The following is a 14,481-nucleotide window of genomic DNA, read 5'->3' as shown; positions in this document are numbered from 1 at the left end:
CGGCGGCGGCCCTCCTCCCGGCCCTGCCTCCCCGGCGCCGCGCGCCCCCGGCCCCGGCCCCGGCCCCAGCCCCGGCCCCGGCCGCTGCCCCGACTTAGGCTCCGACCCTCGACCCCGACTACGACCCGGACGGCCAGACTCACCAACGGTCGCCGCGCGCCCGGAACTGCGCGCCCGCCTTGCCGCCGCCACCACAGCGGACCCGCCCCCGAGCCCGGCTGACGGACTGACCCGGGAGCCTACCAGGAGCGCTCAGGGAGCCGCAGCGGGCGCCTATTGGTCAGGTTTCTCCCCCGCCTCCCTGTTCGCCTGACGGACTGACCCAGAGGCCTACCAGGAGCGTCCAGGGAGCCGCAGCGGGCGGTGATTGGTAGGAGCCGCCGCGGCGTGAGTACTTAAGTTGCGGGTTTCCTTTCGCAGAGCCGGCCCGGTGCTGGCGCGGCTGCTGGTCCTGCGGCTCCGAGGGCTGCGCGGGCCGCTTCCGCAGGTGCCGCGGGAGGGCGGGACTCCCACGGCAAAGCGCTCGCTGCTGCTCGCCTCCCGCGAAGGGTCATCCCTGGGCCCAGGGCACCGCGGCGGCGCCTTCCCCTCCCAACGCCCTAGTTACATTTACAAGAAAAAGTACCGAAAGACCCCGGCCACTTCAAAGGGATGAAGGCGTGCGAGGTCTCCTTTTGGGTACTGAAATGTTCGAGAACTAGACAATGGTGGTGATTGCCCGGTACCGTGAATGTATGAATGACACTGAATTGTATGCTTTTAAATGGAAACATCTAGAAATGAACCAGCGGTCTTGGCCAGAAAAAAAGGGGCAGCCCTGGGAGGGCCGACTGTTGACCTCATCACTGGCGCTAAGTGCGTGACCTGAGGCGAGTCTGTTTTGTTATCTGCCAAAGGAGAGTCAGAGCTGCTAAACGTCTGGCAAACTCAGTCTCATACCAGCGTCTGGAGATGGGGACTGCTCTCCCCATTTTGCAGAGAAGGAAACAGGCTCAGAGAGGCAAGATTTCTTAGCCCAGGTCGCACAGCACATTCAGCACCTCCACTCCAGGGAGATCATTTGAAGCAACGGGCACTGTTCAAGGATGGAGGAAACCGAAAAACAGGCGGGCTTTGCAGTTACGTGGTTTAAACCATCCACACTGTGTCCAGAGGCACTCGCATCACGCCGCATAAGTGGTGATGTGGTCTGGAGTCGGAATTCCCGTGGGAGACGGCAGCAAGGCAGCCCTGCCTCTGATAGAAGGTCCACGAACTTCAGGGCTGAGTTTGCCACGAGCAGCCATGGGAATCTCCCCAGGCCCCGCCTACAGGTTCACTGAGGTCTCACTCAAGCCCCAGACGTAAGCAAGCTCCCAGGTGTGATGGGGTTTCGCCCCCCGGAGTCTGGGAGGCCTGTGAACCCCCCAGCAGCCCAGCAGGAAATGGTTCTTGTTGCAAAGATGAGGTTCGCTGCAGCAGCGCACCCCACTCCCTTCAGGGTAAAGTCAGGAAGTCGTTCACTTGGCTTCTGCAGTGACTGCCGGGGAGTGTCAGGAAGTCTCTCTCTCCCAGCATCAGGGGCAGTGCCGAAGCGCTGGCTTGGGGCCACCTCAGTCCCACCCTGAGTCCAGAAAAGATGTCCTGAACGAATCTCTTGCTCCTAGGAAGGCAGCCGCCCCAGCCCTTGGCACTGACAGGACTGGCCAATCTCAAAGTACTTGCTAAGGCTTTGAACATGAAAATGCTTCCACATATTTTAGACTTTGCTGCTTTCAAAGGATTTTCAAGCACAAATTTTTTTTTTTTAATTTGATTCTGACCACAGGCCTGCCAGGCATACAGAACTGGGGACAGACAGAGAGGGAGCCTCCAGGGCGTGCCCCTGAGGGGGAAGTGGCCGACACCCACCCCCCCCCCCTCCACCCCGGGTCCCCTGGCCTGCCAGCTCGGAAGGGGTGACAGCTCCGTCCTGGCAGGCTGGAAGGGGTGACTCACTCGGATTGTCAGGCAGCCCAGGGGGTTCCCACTCAGGCTCCTTCCTGCCAAAAAGAAAGCAAAACTCAGCGTGCAGAGACACCCACTGCGGGGAGGGGCCGGGGAGGGCCTGAGACAGCCCCCAGCAGGCGAGGGAGGGGCCACATCATCCTCCCTCTCCCAGGGGGCTGGGGTCTAGGGGCAGCAGCGGGCACAGACGGTGCAGGCCTGGAGGCTCTGTCCTGGGCCTCAGTGCCCCCCAGAGAGAGGCGTGGGCCTGGCTGCAGGCCAGCCGATGCTGCAGTGGACACCTGCAACTCGCACGCTTGGCTGGACAGGAGAGGCCCTGTCAGCTGCCCCCTGGACCTGCAGACCACTTTGGGGCAGCTGCCACGGCCGCGCACTCTGCCCGAAGGCTCCCAAAGGCAAGCAGCTGGCCCCCTCCCCTTTGTTTCCCTTTGTCACGTGTCATCTGTGCCCCGGAGGGCACTTCTGAAGGCACCTCTGCTCCCCTAGAGGCCCTCACCTCACGACCTTCACTCACTCAGGCCTTTGGGAGCACAGACACCAGCTTGCACGTGGGGCCAGGAGGCAGGAAGGCTGACCACTCAGGAAGGTCCCCACTCAGGCTCCCAGACGTGGGATGCGCCTCGTGTGCCCAATGCCATCCCCAGAGGAGGGACCAGCGTTTGGCAGAGCCAGCCTCCTAAGGTGGGGCCACCTCACCGAATACGACCCGCTTCTCCTCCTAGGAGTTCACCCCTCTTCTCATTTGTCCGACACGCAAAGGTCAACCCGGGGCTGCAGCTCCTGAGAGAAGCCGGTTTCACTCTCACTCTCTGGTCACCTAATGGACGCATTTCCAGAAAGCCCAGCTGCCAGTTCTGCGCCAGAATTCCCCCAAACGGCACAAGCCAGGAGGGGCTCCCCCCGCCTTCCCCCACCCCAAAAATGCACAGCCACCGCAGTCCGTCCCCCAGGGCAGCCCCCCAGGAAAGGAGAAAGACACAGTGATGAGGCCCCACGGTTATCTGAACAGCAGCCCTGCTCTGGGGCCAGGGGGTCAGGCAACTTGCTGACACCAGCAGTGGGGACAGTCTTATCCCTCACGGGGCGTCCCAGAACTGCAGGGAGGAGGAAGTGAAGCCACGTCTGAAGGGTCAGCCCAGGGCTGGTCCCCAGCCAGGAGGCCCCAGCCAGCAAGGTGAGCCTGTGCTGAGCCCCACACGTGGTGAAGCAAGCACAGTGGTGAGCGGCCCTGCGGAGCGCCACATTCCCCCTAAGCAACGGCGGAGGGACCAGGTTTCCTGTCCGTGTATGTGCTCTGTAGACTTGGGAAGGATACACAAGAAAGTAATAGAAGTGATGGGAAAGGGACAGCAGGGGACACGCTCACTGTACACCATCTCCCACTTTTAAAACCACCTGGTCGTATTACCCATTCAAAAACGTTTGTGTTTTAAGCAACAGGAGGTCACTTCAGAAGCTCTGGAAAACACAGAAAAGTACCAAGAAGAAAGTAAAGGTCACCCCAAATTCCCCCACCCATAGACAAGCTCCACCGAGACTCCCTACTCAATTTAACGCCTGCCTCCCTTCAGCCAACCTCAGAACCCAAGTGCCACCCCACACCCCAGAGCCAAAAGCTCAGGAGATGGCCTCACACACAGAGTGAAATATACCCAGGCTGCCCTGGCCAGCCTCAGCCTCCGCTGGCCAGGCGACCTGGCCCCAGGGCCTCTGCACCAGCCAGGCCCTCACCAGCTCCCTCTCTCCCCCAGGCGCTTGGTGGGGCCTGGTCCCTCTGCAGGTCTGAGGGTCTCAGGGGAGAGAAGCTCTCTCTCCTGGTGGCCCTGTGTTAGGTGGGCTCCCCTCCCCATGCCCCCTGTGACTAGAATTGGTTTGTGTGCCAGTGTCCTCCCCCACCAGTGGGTCCCGCAGGGCAGCGGCCTCTGTGCCTCATTCGGAGCCCAGTTCCTGTCTTGTTCTTGGATGGATGAAGGCATGAATGGCTAGACAGAGTTCAGGTCCCAGGGGCCACCTTTGGGGGTGGACTGTCTGCCCTCCCGCCCACTCTCTCCTGGCACAGCAGCAGATCTGCGTGCGCCCTCTGCCGGCCGCAGTGGGAGCTGCCGCACTGGCCCTCCAGCCCCAGCCCTGACTCTCCCTCCCACCTGCTCCCTGCGAAGACCTTGCTCCCACTTCCTCACTTCAAACCCAAAACCCGTGAGATATCTCTGCTCACACTGGAACCCAGCAAGTTCACCACCTGGCCAAGGTCTGCAGCCCCGTGTCCAGGAGCTCCAGGTGACCCTCCGAGGGTCTCCCCTCCATTCTGCCACAGTGGGCACTCCCAGGCCCACCACTGCTGCCATCCATAGCAGGGCTCTTACCTGGTCAGCGCTACCCCTGGTTCTGGATCCCAGCATTCTTCAGCCCACTTATGACCTCTGACCCTGCTCCTACCCCCTGTCCCCGTCCTTCCTTCTTCCCCCGACCCCAGGCCCATCCCTGTCAGTCCCACCCTCTCCAGCTGGCCTCCACTCCTCACAGTGGCCATCTGCTGATGCCCTCATTCTAGGTGGCCCTGTCTTCTGCAACTGACCAGGGCTGGAGGAAGTTGTTCTCAGTGCGCTCCGGAAGCTGGGGGCCCTCCTCCCCGACCTGGGCCAGTCACTCGCCGTTCTGGGATGGCAGCCCACGGCTTCCCCTCCTGCACACAGGCCTTTCCAGTCCTCACTGATGGCCAGAGGACTGGACACCTGATCCTTTTAAACCCCGCTCCTTCACAGGACCAAGGTGTGTTCAGTGATGACGATGGCCTAAAAAGAAAAGCGCGCAGCGAAAATGTTCTTTCACCGAGCTTCATCACACACTTGTGCCAGTAAAAAAAGAAAACACATTTAAACAGTGCAAAAGAGGCAAAGGTGATGGATTAAAACGTTTATGACATTAATGTATTTTTTCAAAAACAAAGAGAATATTTATGGCAACTTATCCATTTTGGACAGTAATGAGTGATAACGTCATAGTCCCGTTTCTGTTTTTGAGTCTTAATGTCTGCAAATTTGACAGTGATTTTGTCACAGTTGATCTTTTTCTGCTTGTTGTGTTCTATAGACAGTCCAGCTGTATTTGCCCATCTATTTTTGCTCGTAGTTGGTCAAAGAGCACTTTTAATTAACTTTAATTTTGGTAATTTTCTTTCACTCGAAGCCACCGACACACAAAGTCAGGTAGAACCTTAAACACAGGATGCCTTTCGCAGAGTACATAATGATTCCACTTCACAGGACATTCCGGGAATTGTGATTCCGTCTGTGTCTTTGTTTAGTGGAAGCCGATCCTGAGGGCTTTCAGGCATCTCTACAGTTGAAAAATTGTATGTTCGACTGAAAACGCCAAGAGCCCGTATAGAACAGCAGGACTGAAACAAGCACAGCGGCTGCGCTAACGTCACCTGTTTTGCCATTTAAACACAGGAACACAAACTTCCACCAGGGCTGGCAATGCGCGCGGTGCCCAAATTTCAGGAGCTTCCGCCAGAAACAAAGGGGAGTTTTCACGTAGGAAAATCTCAAAATCAAGAGAAGATCTTGAAAGCAGTCAGAGAGTCATTACGTGCAGGGGACAACGATACAAATGGATAAGAAGGACAGCTCACGTCTTATTGGAAATAATGGAAGTCAAAAGACAATGGAGAGTAACATTTATAAAATATTATATCCTTCAACAAGACAGATGGTAGTTCCTCAAAAAGTTAAAAATAGAACTACCGTATGATCCAGCAATTCCCCTTCTGTGTATGGACCCAAAAGAATTGAAGGCAGAGTCTCAAAGAGATATGTGTATACCCATGTTCATGGCAGCATTATTCACACTAGCTAGGTGTGGAAGCAACACAAGTGTCCGTCGATGGAGGAATGGATAAGCAAAATGTGATAGACACATACAATGGAATATTATTCAGTCTTAAAAAAGGAAGGAAATTCTGACATGCTACAACATGGATGAATCTTGAGGACATTATGCTGAGTGAAATAAGCCAGTCATCAAAGAAGAAATACTATAGGATTCCACTTGTGTGAGGTTCTTAGAATAGTCAGAATGATAGAGACAGAAAGTAGAATGGTGGGTACCAATGGCTGAGGGGGAGGTGGATAGGGAGTTTGTGTTTAATGGGGACAGAGTTTCAGTTTTACAAAATGAAGAGTTCTGGAGACAGACACTGGTGAAGGCTTCACAACATTATAAGTGTACTTAACATGGCTGAACCATGGACTTAAAAATGGTTAAGGTGGTAATTTTTATGTTAAGTGTATTTTACCACAATAAAAGAAAATTTTTTCAGAGAGGGGGCAGGGATTACACAAGGGGTGGACTACCAGAAGGTGGGGTCGTGGGAACCCTTGAAGTCGGTCTGCCACTGTAGTCACAAAGAGTTGAGTCCTTAAACGTGTGAGTAACCCTCCTTCCTGAGGCATTCAGAGTCTCACATTCACTAGATTTTACCAGATAATTTTTAGTTGATAACTTTTAATGCTGATTTTTCATCAGGGATACAATATTCAAATTAATATCTTTATCTTAGGAATACAGACATAGCCAGTTTTTTTCCTTTGTTTTCCAGAAGGCGTTGGAATTGCCTTTTCTCCATGCATGAAGATAGATGGACAACACTGGTGGGCTGCTTATCTTAAACAACACAGGCAGAGGAGTCGCTGAAACGACAGTGCTGTGGCATCTCTGGAGAGACAGGAACTGCTCACCAGGCCTCCCAAGACTCGTTCTCCGTGCCACCTGCTGTGGCTCCATCCCCAAGGCAACCCTCCCCTGGGCCTGGAGTAAATCAGGAGGACTCAGAGCCAGGATGGGGTGTGCACAGGTGACCTGAGAGGGAGTAATGGGGGAGAGTACAGACATTCATGTCATCTGTGCCCTGGTGGTAGTGGGTGCCACAAAGATATAGGCAGCAGGCCTGGACTTCCGACCAAGGGCCAGATGGGATGATGGCTATCCTGGCAGATACCTGCATGGCCAGAGGACCCCTAGGTCTAGATGTCCCCTTTCCAGGCCCACGTGAACAAGGGCAGACACAATGCCACAGAGGTGGTGCAACTTCTCTTGCCAGGCTCCAGTCACAGCTCTGGGAAAGGGCCTCATGGTGGGTTCTCATGGCCAAGTGTTGGTTAAGTTTGCCGAGCAGGATATTTTAGCTGCAATTGGTTAAGACCACTGTCTCTTTCCAGGTGTGCTCCTCCTTCATCACATTCTTCCAGTGGAGTGACCACAGGCACTTTGGGGACGGCTCTAAGGAGAACTTGAGTTGGGGTGCATTTAGTTAGGGTTTATGGCATATTTTTACGTGGTTCACAGTCTTGCTGGTCTGTCCTGGGGCAGGGATGTCCTCTACAGCTGCCAACTACCCACAACACGCCCAGCACTGGAATTATGCAGGAGTGAAGGAGAAACGTTTGCAGCAGGAACCAGAAGTGAGTCTGTGCAAAATTCTTCCAATCACACAAGACAATTGTAAGCAGAGGACTCAGTTCCCCACGTACCTGATAGAACCAGAGTTGTCTCCTCTGATGAACGGATTCCGCCATGCAGCATACATGATTTAATACAGCATGTACCTTTTTTCTTTTTGGATGGGGAATGTATTTATCAGAATTCCTGTGTTTGTGGAGCATAAACCTATAGCAATCCTACAAACAGTGGCACATCTAAGTAAAGCCCCAAGTATTACCCAAACCAATGCCAGTAATAACAATCAGATGCAAGTTTGATCTCACATTCAAGAGAAAAGTCTGAATCAGAGAGAAGTCTGAATCGTCTTTCTGTTGTTCCCGTAAAACAATTCTGCAAGGTCGTGATACAGGATTCAAAGAGAACACAGCCAAAAACGTAAGCAAAAGCATTAAAGAGGCGCATTTGTTAATTCATACAAATGTTATTTTTCTGAATTTTGTGCTTGTGGTGTTTGTCAGTTTTTTAAAATTTATAATCAATTTATAATCAATTGACTTCTTTTCCCAATCATACAAAATTATCATAAAATAACTAAAATATCACAGAAAAATAACGTATACATTTTATACATTATACAAAATATAACACATTATACAAAATATTCATTTTTGCAATTTTGTTTTAATAATTTTATTTTTTTATAATTTTATGCTTTTTTTCCTTAAAGAGTATACGCTTTCCCTCCAATTGGATACGCTTCTGGCCCCATCAAACCTGGGGCCACCCCTGCCCCGATCTTTGCATCACGCGAGCACAACTCCAAGGAAATAGAACTTCAGATTGTTGCAGGCTGGCAAAACGAAGGCATGAAACAGAAACTAAGTCAATTGCAGAAAAATTGAGACCACATTGCCCTTGCGTCCCGTTTGCGCACGTGGCCAGGTGCATCCCCATCCCCAAGGTGCGACCAGGAAGCCGGGGGTGGCCCCACGGAGAGAGCCGGGGGCGCCGGTCCCTCAGGTTTGCCCAGAACCCGCGTGGTGCCCACCACTGGGGTCGGGGCTCCTGTCCCTCCGGTGCCCCCTCCTCCCCGCAGCCCCTCCCTCCTCTCGATCCTCCCTCCCCCCTCCCCGCCCCCTCCCCGCCCCCTCCCCGCCCCCTCCTCCCCGCTTCCCCTCCCCTCTCCCCGCCCCCCGCCCCCGGTGCCTTCGCGGCCCCGACGTCACTCGTCCCACGTCGCGCGCCGCCCGGGCGACCCCCTCGCACAGGCCGGGAGCGGATTGGCCCCGAGCCGCGGGAAGTGCCCGCCCCCAGAGCCGCCGGCCAATGGGAGACGGGGGCGGGGCCGAGGCCGGCGCCGGAAGCGGCCGAGTGACGAGAGGACGTCGCGTCGCCGGGTCTCGAGCAGCTGCCGCGGAGCCGCCGGACAGAGCGCCGCAGACGCCTGCCCGCCATGGCCGAGAGCGACTGGGACACGGTGACGGTGCTGCGCAAGAAGGGCCCCACGGCCGCGCAGGCCAAGTCCAAGCAGGTGGGCGCCGCGCGGGCCTCGCCACCCAGGACGGCCAGGCTGCCCGGGCGGGGCGGACGCGGGGCCGGGGCCAGAGGACCCGGGCGGAGGCCAGGAGCCAGTGGGCGGGGTGGGGGGGGCGGGCCGGGGCCCGGGGTGGGGGCGGGGCCAGAGGGACGCGGGCGGGGAAGGGGCCAGGCGATGGGGTGGGGGCGGGGACAGGGGAGCGGGGCGAGGGACTGGTGAGGGGCCTAGGGTACGGACAGGGTGAGGGGACGGGGCCAGGGATAGAGGGGAGGGCACCACAGCGAGGAAGATGGCCAGGCAGGGACAGTCCTGGGTGTACATAGGGTTGGGGGCAGCGGTGGGGGCGGGGGATAAAGGCCGGAGAAAGAGAGGGCGGGGACAGGGGCGGGGCTGGCGTGAGGGCGGGGCTGGGCGTTGGAAGGTAAGGCAGAGAAAGGGTCTGGGGACGGGGCGGAGAATGGGGCAGGGACAGGGTCGGGTGGTGGGGGACTAGGGCGAAAAGGAGGATGGGACGTGGACAGGGGCAGTGTCGGATGAGGCGTAAGGGTCAGGGCAGTCTTTGGCCAATGACGCAGGCTAGGGGCGAGGCCCAGGCAACGTCTGGAGGTCTTAGAGGAAGAGGATGGTGAGGATGGGAACGAGATGGACTGGTGGTCAGGGACACTGGGGATGGGGAGGATGGGGACCGGGGCATGGTTGTCGGGGGAGAACCCTGGGGTGGGACACGGGCGTGGGTAGGGGGTGGGGGCGGGGACAGGGTGGGCCGGGCCGAGGTGGGCGCCGGCTCGGAGTGTCTCCTCCCCTGCCGGCATCTGCCTGTGTCTGCTGATGCCTGGCCGGTCCCATGCTGCCTGCAGAGCCCACCGAGGTGCTTTGGGGGCTGAAGGGAGTCCCCGGGTGGAGGCAGCCTAAAGACCCAGCATGCGTGTGGACCCTACTTCCCCATATTACGAGGGTAGAGGAGCGGCCTGAGAGGTAGTTGGGGGCAGAAGGTTCCCAGTCCGGTTAATCCATCCGAGGTTCGTCTGTGGGTCCATCTGTCCTAAGTGGGGGAGGGATGGTTCAGTCACCCGTCCTGCTCAGATGTACCCTCAGGCGGCCTTGGGCCCAAGCCTTGGACACAGTGCCAGGTCTGGGCCAGGACTAGCTGTGGCCCTGGTGACCAGCATTCATTGACCTGCCCTGGGCTTATCAGTTGCACGGTGAAGACCAAGTTCACTCTCCTTTTCTTTCAAAGGAAGCTTAGTAGCCACAAGCTAGGAGTCATGCGAATGTGTATAGGAATTATTTTTGAATATATCAGATGCAGAATGTCCCCCAGGTCACTTCTCTGAAGTGTTAGAAGCACTAAGAAGTATGTTAACATTTGGCAGCTGTAGGTCAAAGGGTATCGCTCTCCTTGGTGATGTTGTGGGGTGGGGGAGGGGCAGGCCGGGACTGAAGGCTCTTTTATTAGGAGCCAGATTCACTGAAGAAGGCGAGACCAGGGCAGCGATTGGCATTCCATCCTGCGTTTGCAGGAGCATGCAGCAGAGAAGTAAACTTATTTCAAGTGTGGGGTTTTTTGTTTGTTTGTTTTTGGTGAGGAAGATTGGCTCTGAGCTAACAGCTGTACCAATCTTCCTCCACTTTTTATAAGTGGGGCGCTGCCACAGCCTGGCTTAATGAGCAGTGTGTAGGTCCGTGCCTGGGATCTGAACCCGAGAACCCCTGGCTGCTGAAGCAGAGCGCACAAACTTAATCACTATGCGACTGGGCCGGCCCCAAGTGTGGGTTTCTGAAAGGAATCCATTAGCAGGTTTTTCTCAACAGCAAAGAGGGGAGGTGTTTCTGTTTCCCTTCGTAGCAGTTTCTGGAGAGGTGCCTGGATATTTGGTCATAGAAGGGCTTTGTATGACAGGTTTGAGTTTTAAGCCCAGCATTGAGTGTTGGTCCTGAAACAGCACCCATTGTGTGCTGGGCAGGTAGCACAGTGCTTGAGGGCATCTCCAAGCCCGATGCCTGGGCCAGAGAGCACAGGGCCTTAGCAGTGTGCTGACTGGCCAACAGCAGCTTCCATTGGTGTATACCAGACAGTGCCAAGGCTGATGTTGATCACAACAGAAAAAGTGTTTTAATTTTCTAGGCCATCTTAGCGGCTCAGAGACGAGGAGAAGATGTGGAGACTTCCAAGAAATGTAGGTACTTGTGTTTCCACTCGCAAAACAAGGGTGTGTGTTCGGGGTTCATCTCTGTAGATGCGTGGGGTGCCCCCAGGGTGTCGCGGTGGCTGCCACAGCTGAAGCCACCCCAGAGCTGAAGTCTGGGATCAGCAGAGCAGCTGTGGTCAACAGAGGTCAAGAGGCATCCTTCACCCCACTGCCCGTACTGGGGGAGATTCTGGACTCCACACTCTCAGGGCTGTGAAAGTCCCCATCCCTCGGGCAGCCTGGTTTCCCACATCACCTGGGCAGAGGGCACCTGTCGGGCCCGCTTCTTGTTCTGAAATGGCTTTCCTTGTGGCAAACCTGCTCCTGTGCTCTTGTCTCACGCTGGTCCAGGGGCCGCTGGCCAAAACAAACAGCATTCGATCACCAAGAACACAGCCAAGCTGGACCGGGAGACAGAGGAGCTGCACCATGACCGGGTGACCCTGGAGGTGGGCAAGGTGATCCAGCAGGGCCGGCAGAGCAAGGGACTGACGCAGAAGGACCTGGCGACGGTGAGCCTGGCAGGTCCCCTCCTCCCTAGGTTGAGGGCAGGCGGGTGGGTGGGCGGGAGGCCGGTGTTCAGAAAGCACATGTGCCGTGGGCTCTGCCTGCCTGGTGACTCAGGCTTCAGTTGCCCTTGCCCCCGGGACCCTGAAGGCCTGTGGGGAAGTCATGTGAGGCCAGCTGTACCCACTCACATGTGATGTGGCCTTGCATGTGTGCGGACCCCAGAGCCTCTGAGAGCTGCTGTTCCCTAAGGCCCTCGGCCTGCACTGTCCTTGGAGGCAGCTCCCTGTGGCGTCTAACCTGGTCTTGGTCTAGTTTTGCAGCATCTCTTCATTGAACTGACGTGGACAAGGTACATCTTTTCTTTAGAAAATCAACGAAAAGCCCCAGGTCATCGCAGACTATGAGAGTGGACGGGCCATTCCTAATAACCAGGTTCTGGGCAAAATCGAGAGAGCCATCGGTGAGTGTCCTTTGGGCCTTCACTGGGTCTCGGCTGCTTCTGCCTGACCAGGTGCAGGGTGGCCACCCTCTGGGTGGGGTTGATGAGGATGAGGCTCAGGAAGACCCTTGAGGCCACGGAATTCTCCAGAGCCTTAAGAAAATTCCCGCAAGTGACTTGTGTCTTGGCTTCCTCTCCTTTCAAATGTTTTCCACTACCCCCTTTGCTTTGGCTAGTGCCCTCCTCTGAGCTTTGGACAGCGGTCTCAGTGACCCTTCTGTTCAAGCACCAGTGTTCTCCCCCTGGCATGGGTCATGCATTACATTCTGCTCCCATGTGCCCCCTTCGTGGGGTTTCATGGTTCCCAGGGTGTGGGGCTCCCAGAGCACCCAAGTTTCAGTTCTGAGAACAGACATCCGCTCTCGTCTCTTTAAGATCGGCAGGCGCAGGCTCTCAACAGTCCTGGTCGGGTCTGATCTGGGATCCTGGCCCAGAGTGGGGTGGTGCTCCTCCCTCCCTCCCCGTCTCCTTCCTGTGACAGAGGTGGGGGACGGGAGCTGATGCTGAAGGAGCACTGTGGGTGCCCGCTACTGCCTCAGGGCCAATGGGTGGGGATACCGTGGGGCTACTCTGTCCCTTCAAGTTCCAGAGTGGGGGCCGCGGTGGTCAGTGGGCCGATGGCTCTTTCAGGCCTCAAGCTCCGGGGGAAAGACATTGGGAAGCCGATCGAGAAGGGGCCAAGGGCGAAATGAACACAAAGCCTCGAAATCAGTGCGTTCCGGCTGATCTCGTCTGGCTGGTTCCCCTTGACCACCAGCGCCAGCAGGGGTCTCTTCATGTGGCTGAGTGGAACACGGGCGTCAGCCCGGGACCCCCCACCCGTCCTGCTGTCAAACAAACAAACAAAACCTTCAAAGTGTTTGCTGCTTCTGATTTCTTTCTCCCTAACCCCATCCTCAAATTTGGGGGCAAAACCCTGCCTTCCTCTCCCTTGGTGTCTGCCCAGTCCTGGGGTGGTTTCCGGGGGGACTCTTGAGTGGGAGCACCTCACACAGGGGCGGGGTGGGGCAGCACGGTGCAACCCCACGCAGTGGGGCCAGAAGAGAGCAGATGCGGCTCTCGTCTGGCTTGTAGAGAAGCTAATAAATGTGTGCTGCCCGTCCTGCTGGTGATGAGTCCTTGGCCTCCCGTCCTCCTCCCCTCAGGCCCAAGGCGGAGAGGGAGGGATTGTTTTCATGACTGACCCCTGGGGGTGCCTGAGGGGCCAGGAAGGTCACTGTCTGCAGGGTCGGCTCCCATGCACTGTCGGCTGGGACAGTTAGTGGCGTTGGCTGGGCTCTTGGCACTGGACTCTTCCCCTCCTGCCCTCCCCTGGTGCTGAGTCCCCGGTCATGCCTTTCCCTGAAGAACCCAGTGGGCCAGGGTGGCTAGGCAGAGCCTTTCTGTGCATGGGAGGAGAGTACCTGGCTGTGCAGGTGTCACCCCTCCCCAGGACAGCCATGCCCAGTGGGGCCTGCTGGGCCAGGCAGGGTGGTGTCCAACTTTCCTCTGGGGAAGATGAGGGCCTGGGACACTCCCTGGGTTAGAAAGACTCAACTCCTGTTTATGTGTAGGCACACCAGAGACTTTGGCACACCTCTGGGGGGACCCCCTTCACCCCCAGACCCTGTGAGGCCAGGGGGGCAGGAACCTCAGCTTTGCCTTCCAGTGACCTGCTCAGGGGCAGTATGGGGCACCAAGTGGTCTCTGCTTTGAGACGTGTCATTCCAGGGACAACGTGGACCTTCACCGTGGGATGGTGGACATGGGATCCTTACTGTGGGATGGCGGATGTGGGGACAATGACCATGGGGTGGTGGACATGGGGACCTTTGTTGTGGGACGGTGGACACAGGAACCTTTATTTGCGACAGTGGACATAGGGACCTTATTTGGAACTGTGGACATGGCAGGGCATCCGCCCACCAGAGCAGCTCCATGCCACCTTGGACCCAGTTAAGTGTCTGCTGCTCAGTCTGTCCCCTGCGTCTGTGGGGATTTCTCTGTCCTAAATCAGATGCAGAATTACCCACTGCACCTGGGGCTGGACACAGCTTGGGTCAGATTCCCACCAGGTTGGGAACCTGGGGCTGGTCTAAGTGTTGGGGTGCCTGGCTTGCCTGGAGCAGTGGCTTCTTGGGGTCCTACTGTGTGTACATCCTGGCGTCTCTAGCCCCTGTCCCTTTCTGGTTTGGCCCGCCTGTTTTCTGTCACTTGAGTCACTGAGATGTGGGAGGTGCCCCCAAGCATGTCCACTCAGGCAGGTTGGGTTGGATGCGGGATCCCAAGGAGCCCAACTTTGCGCTGACAGGCAGTGCATACACAGACCTCAGCCAGCA

The 14,481-nt window shown here is 56.7% G+C and overlaps 2 protein-coding genes and 1 long non-coding RNA gene across 8 annotated transcripts in view; 2 read left to right on the top strand and 1 right to left on the bottom strand.

Moving 5' to 3' along the window:
* Positions 1–2,044, bottom strand: part of TRAF2 (TNF receptor associated factor 2) — a 28,045-nt gene extending 26,001 nt beyond the window's left edge. For 3 of the 5 annotated variants that reach the window (XM_008544563.2, XM_008544564.2, XM_070595190.1), the window contains exon 1: positions 144–235. The gene's annotated coding sequence lies outside the window, so the exon portion shown is untranslated. Of the gene's footprint in view, positions 1–143; positions 247–1,977 lie in introns of those variants that run through there. The other 2 variants (XM_070595186.1, XM_008544562.2) reach the window with 2 other exon arrangements.
* LOC103567821 (uncharacterized) lies at positions 12–8,476 on the top strand. The gene is made up of 4 exons (XR_011533326.1): positions 12–387; positions 6,587–6,841; positions 7,206–7,863; positions 8,156–8,476. It is a non-coding gene; the product is annotated as an uncharacterized lncRNA (long non-coding RNA).
* A 153-nt stretch (positions 8,477–8,629) lies between these two features.
* EDF1 (endothelial differentiation related factor 1) lies at positions 8,630–13,022 on the top strand. Of its 2 annotated transcripts, none has more exons than XM_070595173.1 (5): positions 8,630–8,959; positions 11,091–11,142; positions 11,506–11,666; positions 12,031–12,124; positions 12,794–13,022. In XM_070595173.1, the coding sequence occupies exons 1-5, from the start codon at positions 8,882–8,884 to the stop codon at positions 12,853–12,855; spliced, it is 447 nt and encodes a 148-aa protein (XP_070451274.1). In that variant the 5' UTR covers positions 8,630–8,881; the 3' UTR covers positions 12,856–13,022. The 2 variants fall into 2 exon arrangements, with proteins under 2 accessions (XP_070451274.1, XP_070451275.1); XM_070595174.1 differs by lacking the exon at positions 8,630–8,959 and adding an exon at positions 9,117–9,590.
* The last annotated feature ends 1,459 nt before the right edge of the window (positions 13,023–14,481 follow it).

Source organism: Equus przewalskii, chromosome 26 (assembly GCF_037783145.1).
Source record: "Equus przewalskii isolate Varuska chromosome 26, EquPr2, whole genome shotgun sequence".
NCBI lineage: Eukaryota > Metazoa > Chordata > Mammalia > Perissodactyla > Equidae > Equus > Equus przewalskii.
This window is presented reverse-complemented; position numbering and strand designations above follow the sequence as displayed.

What these genes read in the sequence shown, in the direction of transcription:
- EDF1 (XM_070595173.1), top strand. Translation starts at nt 8,882, where the DNA reads ATGGCCGAGAGCGACTGGGACACGGTGACGGTGCTGCGCAAGAAGGGC. An exon ending in CGCAGGCCAAGTCCAAGCAG is followed by an intron (nt 8,960 to 11,090) that starts GTGGGCGCCGCG and finishes TTAATTTTCTAG; the next exon opens with GCCATCTTAGCGGCTCAGAG. An exon ending in CAAAATCGAGAGAGCCATCG is followed by an intron (nt 12,125 to 12,793) that starts GTGAGTGTCCTT and finishes TGGCTCTTTCAG; the next exon opens with GCCTCAAGCTCCGGGGGAAA.